Source organism: Zootoca vivipara, chromosome 12 (genome assembly GCF_965207765.1).
Source record: "Zootoca vivipara chromosome 12, rZooViv2.hap1.1, whole genome shotgun sequence".
In the NCBI taxonomy this organism is placed as follows: domain Eukaryota; kingdom Metazoa; phylum Chordata; class Lepidosauria; order Squamata; family Lacertidae; genus Zootoca; species Zootoca vivipara.
The window spans coordinates 540,413-567,932 of record NC_142595.1 but is presented as its reverse complement, the minus strand read 5'-3'; the positions used below and the strand labels follow the sequence as shown (position 1 = coordinate 567,932).

Sequence of the window (27,520 nt, the reverse complement as noted above, 5' to 3'; positions counted from 1 at the left end):
AGTATGCCCTGTGACGTCACGTTTTAGAACGATATATCTAATTTCGTCCTAATAACGTTAAATGGGTCAATGTAGATTCAGCCCTTGTCAGGCAAAAGAAGTAAGTCTGCACCCCCTCCTTCACCCATGGGTGCCCCTGTCTCTCGTCCCCCTCACCTCGAAACTCCTCATCTGTCAGGCGTTTCTTGTGGGTCAGCAGGAAGGGCAAGAGCCCGTCCAGGTCGGCGGTGGAGCCCCGGGAGACGATGTCGAAGAGGATGGGCCGGTTGAACACCTTGAGGATGGGCGGCGGGTGGGGGGCAGGCCCCTTGGTGCTGGGGGGTTTCTTCCTGGGGGCGAAGCAAGCAGGTGAGAAAACCTCCATGTGCTCTGGGACCAAACAAGCCTCAGAGGTGGCAGGCGGCAGAGCAGCCAGGAGGAATTGAAGCCCATTATAAAGTTGCCAGGATTTACCACACCTTCCAGTCCTAGATGTGGGAGGGGCGGCTTTGGTAGTTTGAGGCTGCAAAAGGGCACTGTAACCTATATTCCAGGCCTTGCAAATAGGTTTATTGGGCTGATCTCTGGCCTCTGTGTTTGTTTGTATATATATATATACACACACACACACACACACACACACACACACACACCCTGTAGTTATAGTTTGGGAGGCTCAGTCTGGATGATATCTGGGGGTTCCTTCCAAATCCATGGTTCTGTATCCGGTAAGGTTTACAGTCTAGCAGAATAAGCCTCTAAACCAGCCACACAATTTTTGTTGCAAGGTAATGGCCTTGGCTCAACATCAAAAAAACCAGGATCATGGCCACTGGTCCCATCACCTCCTGGCAAATAGAAGGGGAAGAAATGGAGGCAGTGAGAGATTTTACCTTCTTGGGCTCCTTGATCACTGCAGATGGTGACAGCAGTCACGAAATTAAAAGACGCCTGCTTCTTGGGAGAAAAGCAATGACAAACCTAGACAGCATCTTAAAAAGCAGAGACATCACCTTGCCTACAAAGGTCCGTATAGTTAAAGCTATGGTTTTCCCAGTAGTGATGTATGGAAGTGAGAGCTGGACCATCAAGAAGGCTGATCGCCGAAGAATTGATGCTTTTGAATTATGGTGCTGGAGGAGACTCTTGAGAGTCCCATGGACTGCAAGAAGATCAAACCTATCCATTCTTCAGGAAATCAGCCCTGAGTGCTCCCTGGAAGGACAGATCGTGAAGCTGAGGCTCCAATACTTTGGCCACCTCATGAGAAGAGAAGAATCCTTGGAAAAGACCCTGATGTTGGGAAAGATATATATATACACAAGGAGAAGGGGACGACAGAGGACGAGATGGTTGGACAGTGTTCTCGAAGCTACGGACATGAGTTTGACCAAACTGCGGGAGGCAGTGGAAGACAGGAGTGCCTGGCGTGCTCTGGTCCATGGGGTCATGAAGAGTCGGACACGACTAAACGACTAAACAACAACAATAGTAACAATGGCCTTGGCTGGTCAGGATAGTATGCTCATTTACATATTTGAAGGGGTTGCCATAGAGACAAATGGGCAGGCCTTTTTCCCACCTCACTGAGCTGGATGCCTGTAGGATGGGGAATAACAGGCCAAGGAGTTTGTGTGAGAGAGTTTTTGGCTGATGTTTGAAGCTGGAGACTCAGAGGCTGGACTTACTCTGTGCTAGACCCCAAAGCTGTGCCTTGGGGCTTCCCTGAAACCCTAAAGTAGAGGCAAGATCTGCTGGGGTGTTGATGCTCTTGAGTCCCTCCTTTCTCTGTTAAAACACCCCCATCTCTCCATCGGCCTTCATTCCCAGGAAACCAAACCTGGGAAAGGCCAGGAACCCTTGGAGTTTCTTGGCGCTCAGAGATTGTGGGGCACACAATGTTATATAAACACAGAGGAGCAAAAGGTGTATCTCTTGCCTCCCACAATGAATGCCCCCTTTCTCCACCTTATCCATCTTCTGTCTCCAAAGCAGCCTGGAGGAGGGAGAGGGGGGGGTGCAGTGTGCTGCCCACCTCAGGCCTCCTGCCACCTTGTGGCGTTCTTGGCACCCGCGTGCTCCTGTTCCTCAAGCAGCCCGTTCATCAAACTGGTCTAACCCCCCCTCTCCCCCCCTCCAGGCCCATCCAGCCAAGGCAGGAGAGCTCCACAGAGGACTCTTTGACCAGGCGCCACTCCTGCCACACCTGGCCCCAAAGAGCCACGGGAACCAGATGCTCTAGCTGGGGGGACCAAGTCTTGTGGGCTCCAGTAACGCTTCCTAACACCAATTCTCCCTCCCGCTCTTTTTCCTCTGTTACCAAAATGACTTCACGGCAGGGTACATTTTTAGTGTCAGAATTTGAAGGAGGAGGGGGGAATGAAACACCTTTTTTCATCCTGAATTTGATGCCCTGCCAAGTCAATGCTCACACTTCCTTTTGCAATACGTCCCACTAGAGCCTACGCTCTGCTAATCATTTGCTTAGGCGAAAAATGGCCCCTCATGGGAATGTATCCCACCCCCCAAGACATTCATTTGGGGAAACAGTCTTGCAATTTAAATGCCCTTTTGTGGTGAATCCTGCAAAATTCTTGTTTTCTAGTGGTCGTTCCTCACTCCCTTCCCCCCCCCCAATTTTCAACTTATTCAGGAAATAAATCACAAAAAGTGGGAAGGTCCAGACACAAATACAGAACTCCAGGGATCTTCCTTAGAAATTATGCACCTCAGACCCAGGATAGACTTTTCAGACATTACAGGTATTCTATTTGTATTTTTATGTTAAGAACCCCCCTGTGATCTTCAGATGGAGGGGTAATAATAATAATAATAATAATAATAATAATAATAATAATAATTTAAGAGCCATTCTTCAGCGTAAGCTCCCAAGGGCAGCATATAGTTGCAGCTCAGCAGCCAGATTACTGGCTGGGGTTCCCTTTAGATTTTGTACAACCCCAGTTTGTTTCTGGGCCCAAATCAAGGTGTTTAAAGCTGTAAATGACTCAGGTCAGCCCAGCTCCTTCCCTACAGACCCTCTTTTTAACTCGCCCTGAGACCTGCTGGTGAGGGGTGAATCATCATTACGCTTTTTTCTGACTGCTCCCCTTTTCTGGGTTTTAAAAAATGTTCTTTGGGATATATTCTGCAGATGAAAGGAGATTCTGACTGAACATTAGGAAGAACTAAAGCTAAACATGATGCAGAACATTTTGACTGTAAGAGCTGTTTGACAGTGGAATGGGCTCCCTCAGGAGGTGGTGGGACTCCTTCCTTGGAGGTTTCTAAGCAGAGCTTGGCTGTCCACCGGTCACGGATTCTTTAGCTGTGCCTCCTGTATTGCAGGAATCCTGGACTAGATGACCCTCTGGTTCCCTTCCAACCCTGCAGTTCTACATCCTACATCCTATATTCTGAGGCTGAATGGTTTGCCCTGACCCCAGCACCAGCCCAATGGAGTTCAGCTCCCAGCCCCTTTCCAGCCCAAGAAGATGCCGCCATCCAGCAGGACCAGCCGCCATACTCACTCCAGGGCCTTCTTGCGCCTCCGCTTGTTGTCACTCGGGTGATGGCGGTAAGTGCCGTAGTCAAAGAGGGAGTCCATGGGGGCTTTCTTGGGTCCTGGCACGACCGAAGACTCATAAATGGTGGACTCCAGCAGGTCCATGGGGTTCGGAACACCCTTGCGGAAAGCCCCGTGGAATTTCATCCGGAGGTTCTGCTTTCCATCCCCGGCTCCTGGGGGGCTTCGCACAGCCTCGGCTGAGGGGGCGCCATCCTCACTCTCAAACAGGTTGGCCAGGGAGGAGAGTGGGAAGGAGTCGTTCTGTGGGGAAACCTCCTCACCCGGACTCTCAGCGGACTCACTGGGGCTGGCGTGGGCCGCGTCTTCCACATTTGCCATGAGGGCTGTGGCGAGGGGCAGAGAGGGTCACACCTGGTCTGGAAGAGGGAAAAGGAATGGAATAGAATGCAGAACAGAAGGGAGCATGCCCCAATTTTTACAAATCTTTCTTAACATTGTTAACAACCCAAAAGGGCAGTAGCAGGAGATTATATCATGCGGTATATACAAAGCAAGCAAGCAATAAATAAATAATAAGAGAAAGAAAAGCTGGCATGCCAATATAAATCGAGACATCCATATGTAGAGTATGGAGCATCTAAGTCCAAAGTCTCGTGGGTCCTCCATCCCCCTGGAAATGTGCAGCTTGTGTGCATTTTTTCACAAATTAGCCAGAGCCCATAAGTTATATATATATTTCAAAGCCAAATGCAGATTTCTCAAGCTTTTCGAGGTTCAGAAAAGGGCCCCCAAAAGGATCCTATGAAGAAAGGTTGCAGCATTTGGGACTTTAGAGACAAAGCGAGAAGCTTCACACACACACACACACACACACACCCCGGACATCCAACGAAGCTGAGTGTTGGAAGATTCAGCCAGGACAGATAAAGGAAAGTTAACACCTTCTTCATGCAGTGCATAGTTGAACTGGGGAACTCCCTCCCACAGGAGGCTGGGCTACAAAGGCCTCTGTCTCCTCTTATGTCCCATTGCTAAGCTGTTGAAATCCTAGCTGCATCCTAACATCCATGTCCAAAGCTCTTTCATGTTGTGTGTTCACATATTTAGTAATGACAGTTGGGGTCGGGGGTGGTGGTCTTAATTTATCACCAAAAAATGCTGGACCAGAAGCACCCTTAATCCCCATCCCCTGACAAGCAAAGTCTTGAGAGCCAGTGTGGTGTAGTGGTTAAGAGCGGTAGACTGGTAGACTCGTAATCTGGGGAACCGGGTTCGCGTCTCCGCTCCTCCACCTGCAGCTGCTGGGTGACCTTGGGCTAGACACACTTCTCTGAAGTCTCTCAGCCTCACTCACCTCACAGGGTGTTTGTTGTGGGGGAGGAGGGGAAAGGAGAAAGTTGGCTGCTTTGAGACGCCTTCGGGTAGTGATAAAGCGGGATATCAAATCCAAACTCTTCTTCTTCCTCTTCAGATGTGTTGGGGGTGCTCAAGAGACTACCTTTTGCTTAGGAAGGACTCTGTAAGCTCAGGGAATCCCTCATCTTCATTTTTTGAAGACCTATTCCAGACAAACATACAGTGGTACCTCGGGTTACAGACGTTTCAGGTTACAGACTCCTCTAACCCAGAAATAGTACCTCGGATTAAGAACTTTGCTTCAGGATGAGAACAGAAATCGTGTGGTGGCAGCAGGAGGCCCCATTAGCTAAATTGGTACCTCAGGTTTAGAACAGTTTCAGGTTAAGAACAGACCTCCAGAACGAATTAAGTTCTTAATCCGAGGTACCACTATATTCCTGCCTGTGCCCCAAATGGCAAAATTTGGATACATCAAAAGAGAAACAAAGGGTCAGTTCCTGTGGTCCCTATGGAATCCCTATGGAATTTCTGCCAGTGTCACAAAAATGTCTTGAAATCATTTCTACTAAAAGTTGTACATAGGGTGGTGGGTGAGAGCCTGTAAATCTGCATGGAACTGCAGTGCTAACTGCAGGTAGCCTAATCTGCTTAAATTAAATTTTCATTTTTAAAACTTTCAGCAAATTCCCCCCCCCAGCACCAAGGGCTTGTCAATCAACTTGGAACTCTGCCGGGGGGGGGGAGCAGTTTTAACTCTTACCAAGCCATTAGGGCAAAACAACACCTGTTTGTGCCTCCAGAACATAGAGGACTAGTAACTTGCTGTGTGTTGGGTTCCTTTGGTTGTTTTAAATGAAAGCCAAACATGCAGAGGGCCATAGCTCAGTGGCGCAGCAACTGCCTTGCATGCAGAAGAGTCTGGGTTCAATCCCAGGCATCACCACTGAAAGGGATCAGGAAGTGATGGCAAAGACCACTGGCTGCCTGAAACCCCCGAGAGCTGCTACCACTCAGTGTAGATGTAGACACTACTGAGCTAAGATGGACCAGGGGTTTGACCCAGGAAAAGTCAGCTCCTGTGTTCCTGTGCCAAGAAAGGGTCTGGAATATGCCTGCAAAGGCAAGGACCCCACTCCCCCAGCCTAACTTCAGACCTGGCTCTGGGTGCAAATCCCCACCCCACCTGAAACTCCAATTGCCTTCCAAATACCACCCACCTCGGGCTCTTGAGTGCAAAGAAGCTGGATTTGCCTGGCGCTCGTTCTCCTGGGCTGAAACGGCAACAGTTTCCATGTGCCAGATGTGCTCCCCAGGCACACAGGAGAGTGATGTGGGGAGGAACTGGGGGGGAAGGAGGGAGGCTGGAGGAGCTCCACGCTGCTGCTGCTGCTGCTGCTCTGTCCCATCTGCGCCAGCCACCCCACCAGGGCCTGCTTCAAAGAGCGCTGTGGGGAGGACGGTGGGGCTGGCCACCAGCCCACCCACGCCCAGATGTGGTTGCTCTACGGCACAGACGCCAGCAGGGCAAGGAAACAAGGGCAGCTTTCACCAGCCCAGCCCCACCCAAAGTCCAGCTTCCTCGGGATGTAGACAGGCAGGAGGATTTGAAGTTTCAGGGGGCCCTGAGCTGCTCCGTCACCAAGGCAAAGATTCCCGGAACAGCAAATTGTGTGCTAAGGAAGAAAAGGCTGCTTCTGAGCACATTCTGACAGAGGCAGATTTAGGGGAGCATGACCAGCTCAGTTGCACTGGGCACAGAGTATTGGGGGCACCACAACCACTACGGTATTTAGAATGAAGCATGAGAAGCAGTGTGCAACACATTTGAGGCCCAAGCTCCGGCTCTGGTTCCGAGTCCAGGGATTTGTTTTCAGGACCAGAATGGAACTGATCCTACCATCCTTTCCCATCAGAGTCAACTTCTGGCTTAGCTCTCTTCATTTCACCAGCCTAATCCGGAGCAGGGGAAGTCATTTTGATGCTGATGCCGCTAAATCCTCCCTGCAAGTTGCCCAGAGATCTACCAGGAGTTCCCAATCTACCTGCTGCTCTGAGACTGATAGAGCACCTCTACGCATCTCTGCTCGGGGCTCACTCCCACAGAGCTGAAAGAGGCCAACTCCCAGGCATTGCAGCCGCCGTCACAAACCAGCAAGGCACAAACACCCCGGGCAGCCTCCCCAGCTCAGCAACATGTGACCGATTATACTACTACGGTACTACTACTACTACTAATAGAAATAGTTGTGATTCCTGCATTGCAGGGGGTTGGACTAGATGATGCTTTGGCTCCAGACTTCTGCAAGGGAAGCAGACTAAATAATTCGAACCACAGAATAGCAGGAAGGGATCCCAAGGGGTCATCTAGTCCAACCCCCTGCAGTGCAGGATTCACATCTGAAGAATCCCTGACAGATGGCCATCCAACCTCTGCTTAAAAACCTCCAATGAATTAATAAAGCACTTTCAGAGCATTCAAAACACTTCACTCTAGAGGAAATCCAAGGTAGCGCTTTTCATTTTTACCATTGCTATGATAATGAGGTCTGAATCCTTGCTAAGAAGTTGAAACCTGTTGCAGTGATGTAGTGGTGATGGGAAGGCCCTCTGCACATGCTTCTGATCTAGTAACTAAGCAGCAGGATTGTAAACAAACTTCAGGGCTCAAACCATAAATCCCCACCCCCCGGAGAGTGGTAGGAGAGAGGAGTTTTGCCCTCCAACAGTTGGAGTCACAATAAAAGGTGAAGGAGTTTGCCAAAGGGCCAAGCCTTCTGCCTCTCCTCTTCCTCATGCAATCAAAGCAGATGCAGTTCTGTGCTGCTTTTCCTCCAAGTTCTGGCAGGACAGGGAAGTGAGGCTGGGGGGGCGGGGCGGGGGAGACCTGCAAAAGCCACCATCCCCCTGTGATTTTCTACTTGGCGGCAGCCTTGTCTGACAAGCCCTCCCATGCGAGAGGCATGGCGCTGGCTTTGCATACCTCTCATTACACAGCCTGTCATTACACTTGGTGGCTGCCAAGTCCCATCCTGTCCACTTGCCCAAGGGCTCTGCTCATCTGGGGTGGGGGGGAGCCTGGGATCCCCAAGCCCCTCTGCAGCAAGATCCCCACTCCTCTTCACAGGGTGTTGTTTAAGGGTGCTGCAGCCCCCCACAATGCCCTTTTTGCAACTCCCATCACCCCAATCAGCTGGGGAGCACCAGTTTGGCGAAAAGGCTTCTCTCGCACAGCCCTCCAGTTTTTCTAGGGAAAAATGCACATTTGAGTGTGCCATGAAGCAGTTCTGCAAAAGCAAAGCACCTTTTCCTTTGGGCAGGTGTGATCTTATTCAATACATCTTCTTCACAAGCTTTCCAACAATGAGGGTGCAGGGGGCAAATTCCAGAGGAAAGAAGCAACCTGCCATGCAAGGTTGTTGTAGGAGTGAACCACCTGAGAATAAGCCCTGCATCAGACCCAAGGGGCATCTCCTGCTATGGACAGCCAAGGACCTCTTGGGAAGCCCTCAAGCTTGGTGGGGGGCCGGGGGTGGGGACCTAGAGAGGGGAAAGAGGGACTTGGAATCACAGAATTGTAGAGTTGGAAGGTACTACCAAGGGTCATTTAGTCCAACCCTACTGCAAAGCAGGAATCACAGCTGAAGAATCCCTGAGAGGTGGTCATGCGACCTCTGCTTAAAATCCTCCAATGATTTTAAATGAGAGTGAGAAGCAGGTTCTCTGCAGTGTTTTGGAAATGCAATCTCTTATTGGGGGGGGGGGTAACCTGGAAATACTCCAGGGCAGCAATGGGGAACCTGTACTCCCCCCCCCCCCCCCCGATGCTGTGGGGGCCACACAGCTCCATCACCAGCAACGTCTAGCCATGCTGACTTGGGTGGAAGGAAATAGTCAAGACAAGACAAGTTTATTTCATGCAGCTAAGATCCTTTACAATATATAAAATAGATTCTCAAAGCAATATGTGAATTGGTCTGGTTGGCCCCTGTGAGAACCGGATGCTGGACTAGATGGGCCATTGGCCTGATCCAGCAGCCTCTTCTGATGCTCTAAACTACAAGATAAATGTGTTGTGGAAAGACACAGGACTTCCTGCTATGTCTGCTGCCCTCCAGGGATAACAAAACACTGACTTAAAACATTATTATAATTCTTGATATGGCAAGAATGCAAAATTATTTACCAAGTGCACATTTGAACCCTGATCTCCCAGGTCCCGGTCCGACTCTCTAACCAATACACCACGCTGGCTCTCCAAATTTAGCAACCTAATGCACAATGGTTTATCAGTTAGAAAGGTTGGGAAACGGAGGCAGCCCCTGGCTTTAGGGAGATGCCAGGCCATGAGCTCAGCCTGAAGGCACACAGAGAACCGTTTATTCCTGTTCCGTTGGCTTGCTGGCCACCGAAGTTTGGGGCCACCCACTGGCCACGCTCCCATTTGCTTTTCAGACACCTGAAGCACCAATGATTCATTTCCCTTCCTGTTGCTCTTTGGCCCTGCCTGACTGGAAGAGGCCTCAAGGATGACGGAGGGTTTGTGATTTCGAGGACAGCGGCAAACATCAAGGCCTCTCCAGCTGCCCAGTCTTATCTATCTATCTATCTATCTATCTATCTATCTATCTATCTATCTATCTATCTCTAAATGTAGAAACGGCGGAATTGTGGGCTCCACATTTCTCTGAAACCGCTTGACTGATTGTCTAGAAATACCCGAGTGTTTGCATAACCTCAGATTCTACACACCTCATACCTAACACAGGTAAAAATGTGTTTTTACCCAAACAAAAATTGCGCCCTCCAGTGGCATAATCCCACCTCCTCCTCCTCCACCACCTCCTCCCTCCCCATGGAGACTAGGCTACACCCCACAGACCCCGCCTCCGACACGAGCCATGCTGCCCAGAGAGACCCCTCTGCGGACGGAGTACACGCTCAGAGTGCCATCTCACCCCAGAGACCAGGCCGTCTCAGACCTCCGGGAGACACTACCGTGGACAACCAGCCTGGCAGGCTCCTCCACAAACACACCTGCCTCCTCGGGAACCACCCCGCTCTGGGAACCGCTGCCTCACTGCCCAACAGGCCCCACCACAACTCAGCCGCCTCCACGGGAACCAGCCCACTCCGGGAAACACTACCGCACCACCCACCAGCCCCCGCCAAACACTCAAACACCTCCTTGGGAGCCAGACCAGTCCGGGAACCGCTACCGCGCCAACCAACAGGCCCCGTCAAACATGCAACCGCCTCCTGGAGACCCAGACCGCTCCGGGAGACCCTACCATCGACAGACCCAGACCAACCCTCACCTATCCTAACCTCCATCAACCCTTCCATTCCAAAAAGGCCTTCCCACCTAAGAAAAAACATCTTAGACCCACCATTCTTCCCACGGCAACGCGTGCCCGGGTACAGGTAGTTAAGAATAAAAATGTCACTTCTTTGTCGAGGGCTGAGAAAACGAGGTGCTGTTCAGAAGGCATCAGAGGCCTGGTCCAAACAGGCCAAATTACGATGGATAATAAGCAACATGGAGTAATTCAAAGGTGGTGGAGGCCACAGCTGTCTGCAAAAGACTGCCTGGAGACGAAACAAAGTTTCCCATAGACCTTCCATGGCCCAGAAATGGAAGACACTAAAGGGATTAAACCTCTCATTGTGGTACCAGAATGTGTGGACACTGGCTATGGCAGAGAAATGAACTCACAAATTACACGTCTCTGAGGGTAAGGAAGACATTTCTATGCTGTTTGTTGGAATTTCATTTCTTATGCATCAAATTGTTTTAGCTGAAATTCCTACATTGCAGGGGGTTACACTGTATGACTTTGGGGGGTTCTCCCAGCTCTGCAAGTCCCTGTGTTTTGAGCTCAGTCCCCGGGGGATCCCCCTTTCTTCTCTGACACAAAGACTGGAGTGGGTGGGGTTCAACACATGCTGCCTTCCTGCACTGCGTCACGGCTTCCCCCCCCCTCTGTCCCTAAAGCTGGAATGTCCTTTCTACCCTGTGCCCAGGGGGACGGGCGGAGTCCCCCACAGACGCCGGGCAAAAAGCACCCGCCTATTGTGACTTTCAAGATTAATGTCCTGCCAGAAACTTCCAGGCTCACGGTTGTGTTTCCATTCATAAGAGCTTTGTGAACAGTTGTGGACCTGGCTAGATGCCACATGCTCCTAGGACGGAGAATCTGAGGCCCAGCGGGGCTGTGCACGGGAGAGGCCTGCACATTTGGGCTGAGGAGACGCAGGCATGACTTCCTCTGCGCTTGACCTCAAAGCTGTCCTTTGGGGCTTCCCTGGAGCCCCACTGAGGAAGCAAGATGTGGGCTGCGGGTGCTGTGAGCCCCTCATGAAGGACAGCTGAGCCAGAGCAGAGTCTGGGGGTGCAGTTCCTCAGAACTCCACCAGAGGGCTGGAGCCTCTCTCTGATTGGCTACCAAGACAGCTAGTCAGAGGGGGTGGACCCAGCACTTTGGGAGGGAGTATAAAAGGAGCCGGTTCTGAGAAAGAGCTCAGAAGGAGAGATGGCATTTTCCAGGACTGCTTCCCAACCTGCCTGACGGAGGCACCTCCTCATACTGTATTTGTCTGGTGAAAAGAGGTACGGAGCCCTCCCCATGCCACCTCTGGGGCCAGGGGTTTGTGACCATTGTTCCAGTGTCAGTTCTGATCTGGTGACAAAGAGTCACATATGTTTGGTGCTGGGTTCTTCTGCTTTCAGTTGGAGCGTTTCTGGGAATCTGTTATATATTCTTGCTCAAAATTTGAGAAGAGGCTTTCTCCTCTTTGTCCAAGAACACACTTTGTCCCTACGACTGCGTAGTTCCTCTCCTGGGTTCCCAGACTAAGTTGCCTTCCTCCCAGTTTCGATCTAATTCCTGCTCTGTTCTTCCACATTTTACTGTTGCCAAGTGTGCATGCACACGAAAGCTCATACCAAAATAAAAACTTAGTTGGTCTTTAAGGTGCTACTGAAGGAATGTTTTTATTTTGCTTCGACTCAGACCAACACAGCTACCTACCTGTTACTGTAATGATATTGAGTTTACATTAAATGGATTTGGGGGACCTCTACCTACCCCAATTTTGTGACTTTTGTTGCAAAAAAATCCACTGAAGAGGTCATACCAGGTGGACCACTTTAGCCTTGGATAGACACATAGTATTTTGGAGAGTGGGCTTCCGTATAACTCAAGAGACGGCCACGTACAGCTAATGTGTTGCCATGAAGGAGTGACAGACACTAATTGGCCGGAGATCCTTCCAGAAGCAGGCATGTCTGGAGAAGAATGGGCTGGCAATCTTGAAAAAACAGGCCAAAATAAGGCAGTGGCCTGACTTGCCCTCTGAAACTTGCTCTCTGCAACAAGTCGTGGTGTTGTGTGTAGAGCAGGATCTATTAGCAGTGTAGATGCTATTGAATCTTCCATCTCAAGCACAGCCTGGAGAGATATGCAAATACCGTGTTTCCCCTTTTTTAAGACACCGTCTTATAACTTTTTTCCTCAAAAAAAACACACGGTGGCTTATTTTCAGGGGGTGTCTTTTTTTTTTAAAGTGCTGGTACAACTGGGTCCCACTGGCTCAGGACACTCGGCGCTCTCTTCCGCGCACATTATAAACACCACACTCTAGCCAACTGAGCTCTCCAGGTTTTACTGTCAACCAGGCTGGCAGCAGCTCTCCAGGATTTCAAACTTGGGGGTACCTGGGGGTTAAACCTGGGATCCTTCTGCATACAGAGCACAGGGTGCTCTACCACTCTGTTATGGTCTTTTCCATTTTCTGCCTCTTCTATTTTTTCCCTTTCCCCTCCTACCCATCCTGAGTCAAGGGCCCTCCTTCCTTGGAGGCTTTTATGCAGAGGCTGGATGGCCACCTGCCTCGGAGACAGATGTGCACACAGGGGGGGGGACTTTGTGAGGGAGGCCATGACCCGTCCCACTCCGAGACGCTTGTGAGGGAAGCGCGAGGGGGACGAGGCTTGCGCGCAACCCCAACTGACGGACCAACTGAGGGAAGGGAGGGATGAAAGGGGAGGAGGGGGAGGGGAGCAGCTTTGGCCCTCAGTGAGGAGGCCGGGGTGGCTGAATGACGAGCCGAACCAGAACCTTTTCTCTGTCGGGGGGGGGGGGGAGACGCGCGCGCAAACACACAGAGACGCGCGTGCACACACACACACACACCCCGAGAGAGAGAGAGAGGCGCGTGCACGCGCACGCACACACCGACACACCGAGAGAGAGAGACGCATGGGGGAGAGAGAAAGAGACGCGCGCACGCTTCCTCCTCCTGCCGCGGCCAGCATTGCAGGAGCTGGGTCCTGCTGGCTGGTGCTCTGTGCGGCATTGCTGCACGCTTTATCGGCACTGCAGCAGCCACCGCCGCTTCCGGGCACTGACCCGATCTGGCAGGCTTCCTCCTCCTGTCGCGGCCGGCATGCTGGGTCCTGCTAGCTGGTGCGGAAGTATGGCTTATTTTCGGGGTATGTCTAATAGCTCTCAAATGGTTAAAAACCCTGCCATGGCTTACTTTCTGACTATGTATTAAAAAGGGGGAAACACGGTACTGCCTAATATCACACAAACAACATCAGCCTCCAGTCACCTTCCTTCCAAGGACCCCAAAGTCAAGGCACTTGCTAGCACTGCTCAGAAACCTCACCACTTAGAAACAGGGGTGCATGGTGACCCAATTTTGGTTTGGGCATAGAAACTGTGTAAGAAAGTAAGAAGAGCCTTCTGGATCAGGCCAGTTTGGCACTCTGTTCTCACAGGGCCAGCCAGATGCCCTGCTTATGGAAAGCCCATAAGCAGGATTCGAGCACAAGAGCACACTACCCCCAGAAGCATTGCTGGAGGCAGATCACAGCCATTGTGGCCAGAAGCTACTGAGGGCCCCCAACTCCATGAATCTGTCCAATCTGGTAGCCCATCACTGCTGTGAGTTCCATGGTTAAACTGCCCTATACTGTACACTTTATTTTATCTGCCCTGAATCCTCCAACATTCGACTTCATGGGATGCCCACAAGTTCTAGAGTTAGGAGGGGGGGGGGACTTCTCTCTCTCAAATCTCTCCAGGGCATGCATCATTTTATAAACTTCTATCAAGGTGGAATGCATAGTTCTCTTCTCCACTTTGTCTAAAAAAAGTGTTTCATTGATTTTTAAGAAGGTATAGTAATTCCAACAAATGCCCCCCTCCCCCTCCCCCTTCAGGACAGGAAATTTAGGAAATGGGCCACCCCATATTGCTAGATGTGACTCTGGTGGACGCCCCCCTCCTCCCCAGTTTATACTCACAACAGCCCTGTGAGGTATGTATGCTAGGCTGAGAGGCAATGACTAGCCCAAGGACACTCAGTGAGCTTTGTGGCTGAGTGGGGATTCGAACCCTGGCTCCCAGGTTTTGGTCTGCCACTCCAACCACTGCACCACACAGGCTTTATTGTGGGACAGAGATTTCTGTGCTATTTTTCCTGCTGGTGATATCCTAGAAGCACGGGGGGGGGCATGTAATGGCAGCCTGCAGCTGGGCCTCCACCCCGTGTAACTATAGAAAGCAATCAAGAAAATAGACGGGGTTGCCAATGGTCAGATGGGAGGCAGCTCCCTCTGTTTGCCCACAGAACCTCAAGGGGTGGGAGACACATCAGAGGGAGCCCTGCGGTATCAGGAGACAGGCCAGGAGGAGCATTGCTGCTTATTTCCAGCCTGGCTCGCCTCCAGCCTGGCTCTGGGGCTGGGCTGTGGCGTAGCCTGGCTGCCCCTCGGTTAGGAGAAGTCGGTGTCCCCATGGTGGGAGGGGACAGTTTTTGTAGGAGGCAATGCCACATATCGGAAGAGAGGGGGTGTCACCTGCCTCGGGGCTGGTGCTCAGCAGCTCTTTCCGATACTTTGAATTACCGTGACTTTATTGAATTGCATTAACTGTTCCAATGAATGTGCTGTTGTTGCCTGCCTTGTTTTTATGCTACCCTGCTTGCAATGTTTGCTGCTTTTTGCTGCTGCTATTGTGATACCCTGATGATGATGGTGATGATACTGTACTTTTCTTATTTGTATGGCACCCATCTGACTGGGTTGCCCCAGCCACTCTGGGCGGCTCCCAACAGAATATTAAAAACACGATAAAACATCCAACATTAAAAACATTAAAAAGCTTTGAACTCAACAGAAAAGCAGAATCCAAATCTTTAATCAAATCAAAGGAAATAGTAAAGGCTTCTGACAGATCTTTCACCAGAGCCCTGAAAACAGCCTGCAACTCCCAGCCCTTCAGTCTCTGCCTGGGGATCACTAATGTTCCCTAGAGAGGTTCTGTTTGAGAATGGAGGCCATTGAAAGATGGAGGGTGGGGCTGTTGGACCAATGTTTCAAAAAATATAGCCAGAGTGGCATAGCAGTAAGCATGTCAGACTAGGGCCTGGGAGAGACCAGGGTTCGAAAGCCCCTTGGACATGAAGCTCAGGCCAGCCACCTCCCCCACAGGATCAGGGAGAACCATTGCAATAACTTGTGCTCCTTGGAGAAAATAGGCAGGATACAAATACAGTCATTAAAGCAGAATCACAGAACTGTAGTTGAAAGAGGGACCTCAAGGGTCATCTAATCCAGGGGTTCCCAACAAAAATTTCTGGATGACCCCTCATCGAGCCGCTATTGTGACAAGGACCCCCATTAATTCCTAATCCTAAATCTAATTCCTAATTCCTAATTCCTAATCTAATTTTTCCAGTAAGCTTAACACTGATCTTGGAAGGGTTAGGTTCAAGGGACGCCAACGATTTAGGTTCAATGGACACTGACAAGATCGGTTCGAGAGTCACTGACTTACTTGCTTGAACATCAAGTGCATTATCTTCCTCTTCATCTGTAGGCCTTTGTCGTTTTAACCAACCACTTTTTAACCAACGGTCCATTTTTAACTACGTGAACTGTAGCTTCCGCGAAAAACAACGCTTTGTTTACAAACACTACTGTTTTGCAAAGAGGCAGCGCGCGCCAGGGAGGAGGGAGGGGAATGGAGAAGACAGGGTACCTGCGCAGTAGCGCACAAATGAAGCCGACGCGCGCAAAGCATCTTGGGGAGGTGAGCGTTAGTAGAATGCGCGCACTGCCTCTTTGCAAAACAGTAGTGTTTGCAAAGCGCCACCTAACGGCATACAGCAGAACTACTGCCTCTATCTAATTCTAGTTTTGCGCTAGACTCTGCTCATGCAGGAAGCGGCCAAAACAAAAAATCTGTTATCATACGAAATATATTTACTATATTTTTTATTCTAATAGCATCTTGCGGACCCCTCTGGCATAGCTCGTGGACCCCTGGGGGTCCGCGGACCACCTGTTGGGAACCACTGATCTAATCCAACCCCCAGCAATGCAGGAATCACAGCTAAATAAACCAATTTCAGATGCCCTGAAAATGGAATCCTACCCCAATGTCAATTCAGACATGATCTTCTGCCCTCATCTTTTCTCTTCTTTCCTTCTTTCTTTTTGTAAACGTGGAAACAGACTACAAAACTCCAAACCAAGCACCCTGGGCACTTAAAGGCAGGCACCTGTCTATATCAGCCATCCCCAACCTGGCACCCTCTAGACGTTTTGAGCAGCAATCAACTGTGATCCCTGCATAGCAAGGGGTGGACTGAATGACCCTTGGGGTCCCATCCAACTCATTGACTCTATGTTGCCATCAGCCTCAGCCTTGACTGAGTGCTGGGGTGCTACTGCTAGGAGCCGTCTCCCCAAACAGCTTGAGGGCACCAGGTGTGGGGAAGGCAGGTGGGGCAGGCGGCATCCCAGTGGAGTGATCAAAGTCCCAGAGACGTGGCCTGCTCCGGAGGGAGGCAGTGATTGGAGCGCTGCCCCAGGCGGAGTTTGCCTGCTCAGCCCCATAGGCAGGAGGGCCAGCCTGCTGAGGTGACGGCAGCACAAGGGACTGATTCAGTTTTGGCCTCCCTGTCCCCCTCTCCCCTCCTCCTGACCACCCTGTTTGCTTAAGCCATTTGTAGAATTTCACAGGTTTGGGGATTCAAGCCTCACGTCCAGCTGCACAGAGCCAGGCTCTGTTCTCCAGCTCCAGGACAGCAGTGCAGAGGGAGGGAGGGAGGCAACGGCCCAGAGCAAACAGGGAGGTTCTGAGCTTCGCCAGGGAGTCACCATAGGCAGTGACTTCATCGGGGCTGAACGTCTGGCAGCACAGGATGGGAGAAGCAGCAGAAATCTATTCATCAGAGAATGAGGGGCCCTAATGCACCCCTGCAGGGGTCCCTGGCCGGCCAGCCTTCCAGGCTGCTTCCACTGGGCCTGGCCTGGATGGTGAATCCAAAGAAGAGAAGACCGAGAGGTGACAGGATGGATAGCCACCTTCATATACCTGAAGCGTTGTCTCATGGAGCAAGCTTGTTTTCTCCTGCTCTGGAAGATGGGACCTGAACCAGTGGATTCGAGTTACAAGAAAGGAGATTCTGACTAAACCTTAACGAGAACTTTCTGAGACTAAGAGCTGTTCTACAGTGGAATGGACACCCCTGGAAAGTGGCAGACTCTCCTTCTTGGAGGTTTTTGAACAGAACTTAGATGGTCATGTCAGGGATGGTTTGGCTCCAATGCCTGCATTTCAGGGGGTGGGACTTTTGCTGTGCCTTCCAACTCTGCAGTTCTATGATTGTCCGATCTCTTCACCTGACTCATTCCATCATGCCCTGTGTGGAGAATCTTCTCAGAAAAGGCTGCCCAACTCATGAGCTGGTGGCCAAGCAGAAAATGCTACTACTTAATTTCGCAAGCAAATAGTGGACATGCATGAACAGAGCCGGCTGGGTCAGGCCAATGGGGGCCCAAGTAGCTCACAGAGCTCATCCAGGTGCCTATGATAAACCTGCAAGCAGGAGCCGAGAACAAGAACCTTCTCCTCTCCTGTGGTTTCCAGCAATTGACATTCAGAAGCATTTCCAGTACATAGCCAGCTGAGCTAGTAGCCACTGACAGCCATGAATTTCTCTAAGCCTCTTTAAAAGCCATTCAAGTTGGTGGCCATCCTGCCTCCAGTGGCAGGGAGTTCTGTAGTTTCATTATGCGCTGCATAAAAAGGGCTTTCTTTTATCTCTCCAGAATCTTTCGAAATTCAGCTCCACTGGATGCCTGTGATTTCTAGCGTTATGAGAGAAGAACAAAACTATCTATCCACTTCCTTCCTGCCATCTCTTTCATTTGCCACCCCAAGCTGGTGCTCAGCCCTCACTCATCTTCGCCAACTTGGGCCCCTCCAGGCGTTTTGGGCTGCAACTCTGGGTGTGGCTTGAAACGTCTGGAGGGCACCAAGTTGGGCACAGATGCTCCACAATGTTTCCTACAGAGAGATCATTTCTGCAGAGGAAAAATGTAACTTTTGTGCAGCTGCCTAAATCAAGTGTCAGAAGTGGAGTTAGATGGAAAAGAGGCGACTTAACGTGGGAAACATTGAGAGGAATACAAAACAACCTCGTATTGAACTTTCTGCAATAGTGAATGCCCAGCCCAATGAACTAGAGTTTACTTATTATGGCGCCAGCCACCCTTAATCCTTCTTCAAACCCTGAGGAATGCAATAAAATTTGTGTGCAACTTCCAGGTGCTCTGTGACCCTTGTGTGAGTGCTCTTTCAAACTCCTCACTGGAAGTGCTGCCTGCCTGCTTGTATACACCGAACTTAGAACTGAGGGACCTGAGTTCATAGCTGTAACCTGCCTGCAGGGCTGTGGGGGTGGGGGTGACATTAAATCTAGTTTTAAGCACTTGAGGTCATGATTCGACATATGGGAAGGGGTGTCAAAAGTACGGATGAGCAGATCTGTCCACTTCCTCTGTTTCTCATTTTGCCCATCCAAAGTTCAGTTTTTTTAAGTCCTCATGAAAATTCAACAGCATTTTACTGCAAATTTATCCTAATAAACTCATTTTTGTATGCACCTCTTTCTAATATACACATTTTTGAAGCAATTTCCCCTAAAATAATGCAATTTTTGCATGCTATTTTCACCAATATACATACATGCATATTTTACCGATATATGCATTTTGGTACACACTGCTTTGCTGTAGAACTGCCCTGCAAAACTCAGCAATGCATGAATTTCAAAGGACTGTGTTTTGATTTGTGATCATTTCAGAAATTGTGAATTAGGTAGGTTTGCCGCTAAATGTGAACTGATTCGATCTCCCTCCCCTTGGAGAGAATGGAATGTCCCATCCCCCACAGCCCCTAGGATGGTGTGCTGTTTTTTAAATGAGTGCATTCTGTATAACTCATTCACAACCATCAATGGCAAAAGGCAAACGCCACCATTTTACAAGTTCAGACACTCAAACTTCTGTGGAAAAGCTTCAAATATTCACCAGTATAGGGCAGGGGTGCTCCATCACCCAAATATGGAACAGGCAGGTTATTCTCTCATGGATATAAACAAACATTAATCAGCAGTAGTATTAACAACCACTTATCAGTTTGTGTGTGTTTGAAGCATTCCCCCAAATTTTTTATGATTTAAATAAGCTATTGGGGTGGGGGGCTGAGGCAGGTGCAAAGCTTCTGCAGGGTCACCTCATGAGTTGGGGAAGGACTTTGCTCCTTGTTAGAGCCTTTGTTTGCCTGCAGGAAGCCCTAGGTTCAGTCCCCAACATCTCCAGATAAGCCTCAGAGAGAGCCCTGCTTGAAACCCTGGAGAGTTGCTGCCAGCCAGTGCAGACAATACTGCTCTAGATAGACCAGGGGCCTCACTCAGTGCAAGGCAGGTTCCTAGGACTTTTGGCAGAGGTGAGATGAACTGGTCTCCCAATTCACAGCTTGTGATCTTTGCTACACCAGCTGTAGTGATGGTGGAACAGGAGGCCAAGCAGAGCTGGCAGCAAAGCTCAAGCCCGGCTCTCCTAGAATCATAGAATTGTGGATCTGGAAGGAACACCGAGGGTCATCTAGTCCAACCCCCTGCAAAGCACGAGTCTCAACTAAAACATTAAGCAACCTCATGGAGCACGTAGGACCAAGAGACAAGGATGGCGAGGAAACAACCACAGCAATCACCCGCGCCGTTTCTCTTCCTGCCGGAGAATGTGCAAAACTACACCTTCAGCAAACACAAGCTGACTGCCTTGCTGGAAGAGAAGGTGCAGCTTCCAGAAACTTGAGGCCTGGTTACCCACATTTTGACCTACTGGGTTAGATGAGGAATTTCTCAATAGAGCAGAGAGGGCTGTCCTGGAACAGCGGCGCAGGAGGGGCTACCGCTAGGGAGAAGAGAAGGAAGATTGTGCAGTGCAGGAGATGAACCCCTAGCACAGAAGCAGGACTGCCAGGAGCCATGCTGTGTCACTGGAGCTCACCTCAGACACCTATTCTGGGCCAGATGAGCAAGGGCAGTGGTTGCAGATCTCAGAACACACTGGTGTACACTTGTGAATACTTCTATGACCTGGAGCATGGAAGGCAGACTGAGAGTATATGGGTAAAAATTGTAGGAGAGAGGAACAACACTGACCTTACTGTGGGTGTCTGTTATAGACCTCCAAGCAAGACTGCATTGATGCCTGGATGATGCCTTCCTACAGCAGATTACCAAACATTCATAGAATCGTAGAGTTGGAAGGGACCCCAAGGGTCATCTAGTCCAACCCTCTGCAAGGCAGGAATCTCAGCTATGACAGTTGGCCATCCAACCTCTGTTTAAAAACCTCCAAGGAAGGAGAGCCCACAACCTCTTATGAGAGTCTGTTCCACTGCCAAACACCTCTTACTGCCCAAAAGTTTTTCCTGATGTTTAGTCAGAATCTCCTTTCTTGTCATTTGAAGCCCAATTGGTTTGAGTCCCATCCTCCAGAGCAGGGGAAAACATGCTTGCTCCCTCTTCCATATGACAGCCCTTAAGATACTTGAAGAGAGCCATCATATCTCCTCTCAGTCTCCTCTTCTCCTGGCTAAATATCCCCAGATCCTTCAACTGTTCCTCATAAGGCTTGGTTTCCAGGGCCTTGATCATCTTGGTCTCCCTCTTCTGCACACATTTCAGCTTGTCAACATCCTTCTTAAATTGTGGCACCCAGAATGGGACACAGTACTCCAGGTGTGGTCTAACCAAGGCAGACAAGAGTGGGACTATGACTTCCCTTGATCTGGACTCTATACTTCTGTTCTTGAGATTCCTTACATGGGGAGGCTGGAGAGCATCCAAGACCCTTGGAATGCAAGATGACTTTGCCACTTGAGATTCCACTGTTCCATAACAATCATAGCTGACCCACCCCCATCCCATCCCGGATTCAACAGAGTCCCTCTCCCCTTCCCAAATCTGCCCCGCTTGTGCTTACCTAATTGTCAGGAGGTTGCCCCACAAACCAAACAGAAATGTCTCCAGGAGCTCCACAGAGGGGTTTCTTTGCCTCAGTTTCCCTGCGTCCGAAATCTCATTCCCGAGTGCCACACAGGACCACCAAAGCCAGCTTCTTGCTAGTTGCTCTGCTGTCGCTGAATAAATGTGACTCCTGCAAGCGTCAATCCAAAGAACCAGGAATGCATCCAAAGTGGGGAATGGATGGGGGGGGGGGAGATTTGCCAAAGTCTCTCAGAGGAGATCAGCATTCAGCTCCAGTCCTAAGGAATGTTGACTCCACCTGCAAACGGAATCATCTGTGGCAACTCAGGGAGCTCCAGACCACTCCTTGCTTCTATGGGGGCACGTAGGAACACACCGAGTGCGGCACCACCCACTTCCTGGTATGTCCCTGCAGGAAAGGAGCTGCTTTTCCCACAAAGCCTACCCTGTAGCAGAAGCCCCACACCTGACCCTGGCTCCTGCTGGCTCCCCCAGCAAGCCTCACTTCCTGCATACTGCCTGAACTGAAATGAAACAACCTCATGGAGCATGTAGGACCAAGAGACAAGGATGGCGAGGAAACAACCACAGAAACTTCCAGAAACTTGAGGCCTGTCTACCCACACTTTGACCTACTGGGTTAGATGAGGAATTTCTCAATAGAGCAGAGAGAGCAGAGATTACCAAACATTCATAGAATCATAGTTGGAAGGGTTCCAAGGGTCATCTAGTCCAACCCCCTGCAAGGCAGGAATCTCAGCTAAAGCATCCATGACAGATGGCCACCCAACCTCTGTTTAAAAACCTCCAAGGAAGGAGAGTCCACAACCTATAAGAGTCAGTTCCACTGCCGAACAGCTCTTACTGCTCAAATACAGCTGCAATACATGGCTAATAATTATGGTAAATGTATTATTAGTAGTAGTTAGAATATAATCCAAAATTTACAAATCATAAACATCATTATATAATGTACCGGTATGTATAAATCCATGAACAAGAAATACTCAACGTAATGAATTGCTGTCAGGGAACACCAGGACGCAGGCAGAATGCCTTTCAGTAGATAATAATAGATAATAGAACAGCTCTTACTGTGTCAGAAAGTTTTTCTGAATGTTTAGTCGGAATCTCCTTTCTTGTCATTTGAAGCCATTGGTTTGAGTCCTATCCTCCAGAGCAGGAGAAAGCAAGCTTGCTCCATTCTCCATATGACAGCCCTTAAGATATTTGAAGATAGCCATCATATCTCCTCTCAGTCTCCTCTTTCCCAGGCTAAACATACCCAGCTCCTTCAACCATTCCTCATAAGACTTGGTTTCCAGACCCTTGATCATCTTAGTTGCCCTCGCAAGGGCGTACCCACCACAGGGCAAGTTAGGGCAGCTGCCCTACTCTAGAAGCAGGGCTGGTGGGCAGAGGCGGAGCACAGCCCGGCGGAGCGCGAGTTCGCCATTCCCGCCGCGCCGCACCCTCCCTCCAGTTCCCCGGCACGCCCTCAGGCAAGGCCAAGCGCGGCGGGGAACCAGGGAGTGCGGCGCGGTGGGAGGGAACGCCGAACTCACGCTCCTCTGGGCTGGGCTCTGCCTCCGCCCACCAGCCCTGCTTCTAGGGAGGGGCACAGCCCGGCGGAGCGCGAGTTCGCCGTTCCCGCCCACTTCGTGGCCCCTCCCCTTGCCCCCCCCCTAGTTTTGATCCTGGGTACGCCCATGTGCCCTCGTCTGCACACATTTCAGCTTGTCAACATCCTTCTTTAATTATGGTACCCAGAACTAGACACAGAACTCTAGGTGGGGGTCTAGCCAAGGCAGAATAGAGTGGGATGATGACTTCTCTTGGTTTGTACACTAGACTTCCGTTGATGCAGCCTAGAATAGCGTTAGCTTTTTTTCAAAAAGGAGTAGTAACCATGGGAGACTTCAACTAACCCGATATCTATTGGAACACATATTCTGCCAAGATTCCAACAAATTCCTCCATTGCCTCGCTGACAATTTCATTTCCCAGAAGGTCAAAGAAGCAACAAGGGGATCCTCTATCTCGGACCTGGTCCTCACCAACAAGGAAAGACTGATAGATAAAGTGGAAGTACTTGGAAACTTGAGAGGAAGTGACCATGTCCTCTTGGGTTTCATTATAAACTGGCATAGAATGGACTCACTCAGGAGGGGGTGGATTCTCCTTCCTTGTAGGTTTTTAAGCAGAGGTTGGGTGGCCATCTGTCATGGATGCTTTAGTTGATATGTCTGCATTGCAGGGGGCTGGACTAAATGACCCTCAAGGTACCTTCCAACTCCACAAATCTATAATTCTATGTTTCATGGCAAAAATAAAAATTGGAGAAAACCCCTCACATATTCTGAAATAATTTTTTATGATCTTAACCGAAAGCAAAACTGAAATATCCAAGCTTTTGGATCAAAAGCACACAGGATTGTTGTTGTTTTAAAATATATGTATTTTAAAAAAAAACCCAGAAAAAACACCACCCCACCACAATACTATGGAAACTTATTTGGAAGTAAATTCCCATTTGAGTTTATTCCTGAACAAACATTAATAAGGGAGGTCTGTGGCTCAGTGGCAGAACATCTGCTCTGTGTGCAGAAGGTCTCAGGTTCCTGCCTGAAATGATGGACAGCCACTGCCACTCAGTGTAGACAGGACTGAATAAGATAGGCTAGGATTGCAAGGTAGGGTGTGAAATGTCACAGGAGCTTTCTCCCCTCCTGTGCTTTCCCGCAACTGGGATTCAGAAGCATGGCTGCCTCCAGCTGTGGAGGCAGAGCAGAGCCATCCTCCATGAATTTGTCTGAGCCTCTTTTAAAGCCATCCGAGTTGGTGGCCATCACTGCCTCCTGTGGAAGGGAGTTCCATAGTTTCACGATGCACTGCATGAAGAAGTAAAAGCCACGCTTGGCTTGCAAAGGCTTCATCACCTCCCAGGCACATGTGGGGCTGAGGGGGGTGGGATCTTCAAAAGACAGAGCCACAATCTGGATACCCAGATACCAGAAAGTGTTTCTCTAGTCCAGGGGTGGCCAACTCCCAAGAGACTGAGATCTACTCACAGAGATAAAAAAATAAAATGGCAGTGATCTACCCCCCCCTTTTGGGGGTTCGGGTCAAAGCTGTTGAGTTTTTTTCAGGGAGGAGGTAAAATGTTGAGCTTTTTTAAGGGGAGCCACAGTTGTTCAGCTTCTTTGGGGGGAGCCAATGATCTACCAGTGATCTACCGGTCTGCCAGTGATCTACCATGATCTGATGAAGTGTGCATGCACACGAAAGCTCATACCAAAATAAAAACTTAGTTGGTCTTTAAGGTGCTACTGAAGGAACTTTTTTTTTATTTTGCATGATCTACCTGTTGGACATGCCTGCTCTAGTCTACACGAACCACCTGCTAGCCTTCCATAGCTGTGTATTGTGTCACAGTTAGAGGGATGGACCTGGGAGAGACCCGGATTCAAATCCTCACTCAACCGTGAAGCTCCCTGAGTGACCCTGGGGTCCAGCCACTGGCTCTGCCTGGCCTACCTCGCAGGGTTGTGGTGCGGGTTAAATGAACCAGCAGGGCCTTCTGAGGTTTCAGGTGCCAATATCGCATTAGCTTGGTCAGAAGAGAAGCGCGTGTGAAGAGCAGGGTTGGGGCCTGGATCAGAGCAAGGGTCCTTCCCAACCACGGGGCTCCATGGATCGGCTCTCCTCCCCTTTCAACAGCGGGTAGAGGGCTTCCCAATGGAGACGTTGCCTCTGAGCGCGCGCAGAGGGCATTTCGCTTGCCATCAGCTCAGGTCCCCAGGCAGGCACGTGGCCAAGGCTCGAACGTAAAGTTTTGCGTCCGGGGATCAGGCCCTCTCTCCTTCTCCAGGGCTACCATTCACGCGCCTTCAAGGCTTGGAATGCGCGGTGGGGGAGGGGCGGGGAGGGGCTTGACCCCCACCCCCACGCGCCTTTGGCTAAAGCAAGAGGTACTACCGGTAGCTCCCAACCCCCCACCCACCCGCCGCGCGGGGGGAAGGGCGGTGGCCCCGATCCCCTACCTGGAGCCACGCAGGAGGAGCCGTCGCCAGGTCTGCCCACCCCGCAGGCAGCCGGCCGGTCTCGCTGACCTTCCGCCCCCTGGACGGGCCAGCCCACCGGACGGGCCATCCTCCTCCGGGCAGCGCCTCCTCCTTTCTGCATCCCACGTGAGCTGGGCGCGTAGGGGGGCGCAGGACGCCTGGGTCCCGTCCTCCGCCGTCGCGCCCTTGCAATGAGCGTTTGCTCGGAAGCAAGATCCGAGCCGCCACGGGGCGAAGGGGTTGCTCCTGAGTAAAGCCCGGTCGGTGCTTGAGATGAGGCAGGAAAGGGCCACCAAATGGATCCATGGGCTTCCCTAGGAGGCGAGGTGGCAGCGTTGGGGACTTCGTTCGCAGTTTAGGGAGAAGGCGAGGGGGAGGCGGCACGAGAGAAGTGTCCAAAATTATGCCTGGCATGGAGAACAGGAAAGTTTTTCTCCCTCTCTCATTACACTAGAACTTGCGGACAACCAGTGAAACTGGAAGTTGGACGATTCAGGGCGACAGATAAAATAAAATACTACCGGTAGGTAATCTATGGAACTCGCTCCCGCAGAAGGCAGCGATGGCCAGCAATTTGGATGGACTGAAAAGAGGACTTGACACATTGCTGGAGGACGGCTGCTAGCCAGGATGAGTCTCCTCTGCCTCCGCAGCTGGAGGCAGCAAGGCTTCTGAATCCCAGTTGCTGGAACCTGCAGGAGGGGAGAGGGGGACTCTGGAGCTCAGGTCCTCCTGGTGGGGTTCCTTTGAGCGCATCTGGCTGGCCACTGTGAGAACAGAATGCTGAATCAGAAGGGCTCCTTCTCTTCTTATGCTGGGAGTGTCAGCCCAGTTCTCTGCACTTCTTCCTTGGAAGTAAGACCCAGTCAGTTCTGGGAGCTTACTCTCAGGTAAGCATGTGTGGGATCACAGCCTCACCCACAGCACCCTATTGCCTCTTGCCAATGTTAAAATTGTTGTTGTTTTAAAAGAGGCTTGATTCTGCTTGAATTTGCAAGCTTGTCAGTTTCATAGGATTCTTTGTCAAGAGGAGTGGAAAAGAAACATAGGAAGCTGCCTTAGTGGTCCATCCGGCTCAGCAGCGGCTTTTCAAGATTTCAGGCATGGAATCTTTTCCAACCCCTAACTGGAGATAGATTCTGGAGCCTTCTGCAGCCCAAGCAGCTGCTCTAGCCCTAGGCGCAGGAACATATGAAGCTGCCTTATGCCGAGTCAGACCTCTGCTCCATCTAGCTCACTACCACCTGCACAGACTGGTAGCAACTCTCTAGGGCTTCAGGCATGAGTCTTTCCCAGCCCTGTTGGGGACTGAACACAGGGACTTATGCAGCCCAAGCTGCTCTGGTGGGTGAATCCGGGCACCTTAAGTGGACAGCAACTGCGTTTCTGCTTCCAGCTTCCCCCCCCCCGCCCTTTGCACTCTTCTGGATGATGGCAGGTGCTGTGAAGCTCAGTCCCTGCCTTGCGCAGTCCTATCAGCTAGTCTGATTAAAGTTATCCTTTTCCTTCTGCGGTCAGTGTGGTGCAAAGCTTAGAGTCTCGGACCAGGACCTGGGAGAGACCAGGGCGCAAATCCACACTCAGTCATGAGGCTCACAGGGTGACCTTGGGCCAGTCACTACCTCTCAGCCTGACCTACCTCACAGGGTTGTTGTGGAGATTAAATGAGCAGTTGGGGACAACCCTGTCCATCACCTGGAGTTCCTTGGAGGAGAGTGGAGACATGAATTAAACAAACAAACAAAATGGCCTTTGCTCAGGATGCGGGCCTGGGTGTCCCCAGTGGCGGAGCAAGCCAATTGGGCACCTGGGGTGGCATGAGTGCCCTGCACCCAGGGGTGGAGCCAGCCACCTGCAGGGGTGGGCCCAGGGGCGTAGGAAGGTAGGGGCGGGCCCCCCTGAGGGGTGGGCTCCAAAGGGCGCCATCGCGGGCACCCGCCCCGCCCCCAGAATGCGTGTCACACCCCTCCGGGAGGCGCACCCCACCCCGGAACGCGTGCCCCTCCCCTCTGGGAGGCGCACCCCACCCCCAGAATGAAGCTCCGCCTCCGGGTCGGGGCAGGATGCTCCGCGGGGCCTCCAAGGAGTCTACTTGCCTCCTCCCACTCAGCCGCCCTACAGGTGAGGAGGAGGCAGCAAGCAGACCATTTGGGGCAGCGCGGAGCCTGTGGGCGCCCAAGCCACTGCGTCACTCCCAGGTCCCACGGTGAGTGCCGCCTGGCATTTTGTC

General features: G+C 50.9%; 1 protein-coding gene across 5 annotated transcripts in view; it reads right to left on the bottom strand.

Annotated features, from left to right (window-relative positions):
- TRPV4 (transient receptor potential cation channel subfamily V member 4) overlaps nucleotides 1–25,361 on the bottom strand; it is a 48,572-nt gene extending 23,211 nt beyond the window's left edge. For 2 of the 5 annotated variants that reach the window (XR_015946682.1, XM_035134847.3), the window contains exons 1-3: nucleotides 21,222–21,527; nucleotides 3,510–3,924; nucleotides 157–329 (exon numbers count right to left, since the gene is read on the bottom strand). Coding sequence is in view for 4 of the 5 variants with exons in the window: in XM_035134847.3 (XP_034990738.1) it covers nucleotides 157–329; nucleotides 3,510–3,886 (550 nt within the window). In the remaining variant the exon portion in view is untranslated. Of the gene's footprint in view, nucleotides 1–156; nucleotides 330–3,509; nucleotides 3,925–4,862; nucleotides 5,067–21,221; nucleotides 21,528–25,269 lie in introns of those variants that run through there. The other 3 variants (XM_088656104.1, XM_088656105.1, XM_088656106.1) reach the window with 3 other exon arrangements.
- Nucleotides 25,362–27,520: the final 2,159 nt, after the last annotated feature.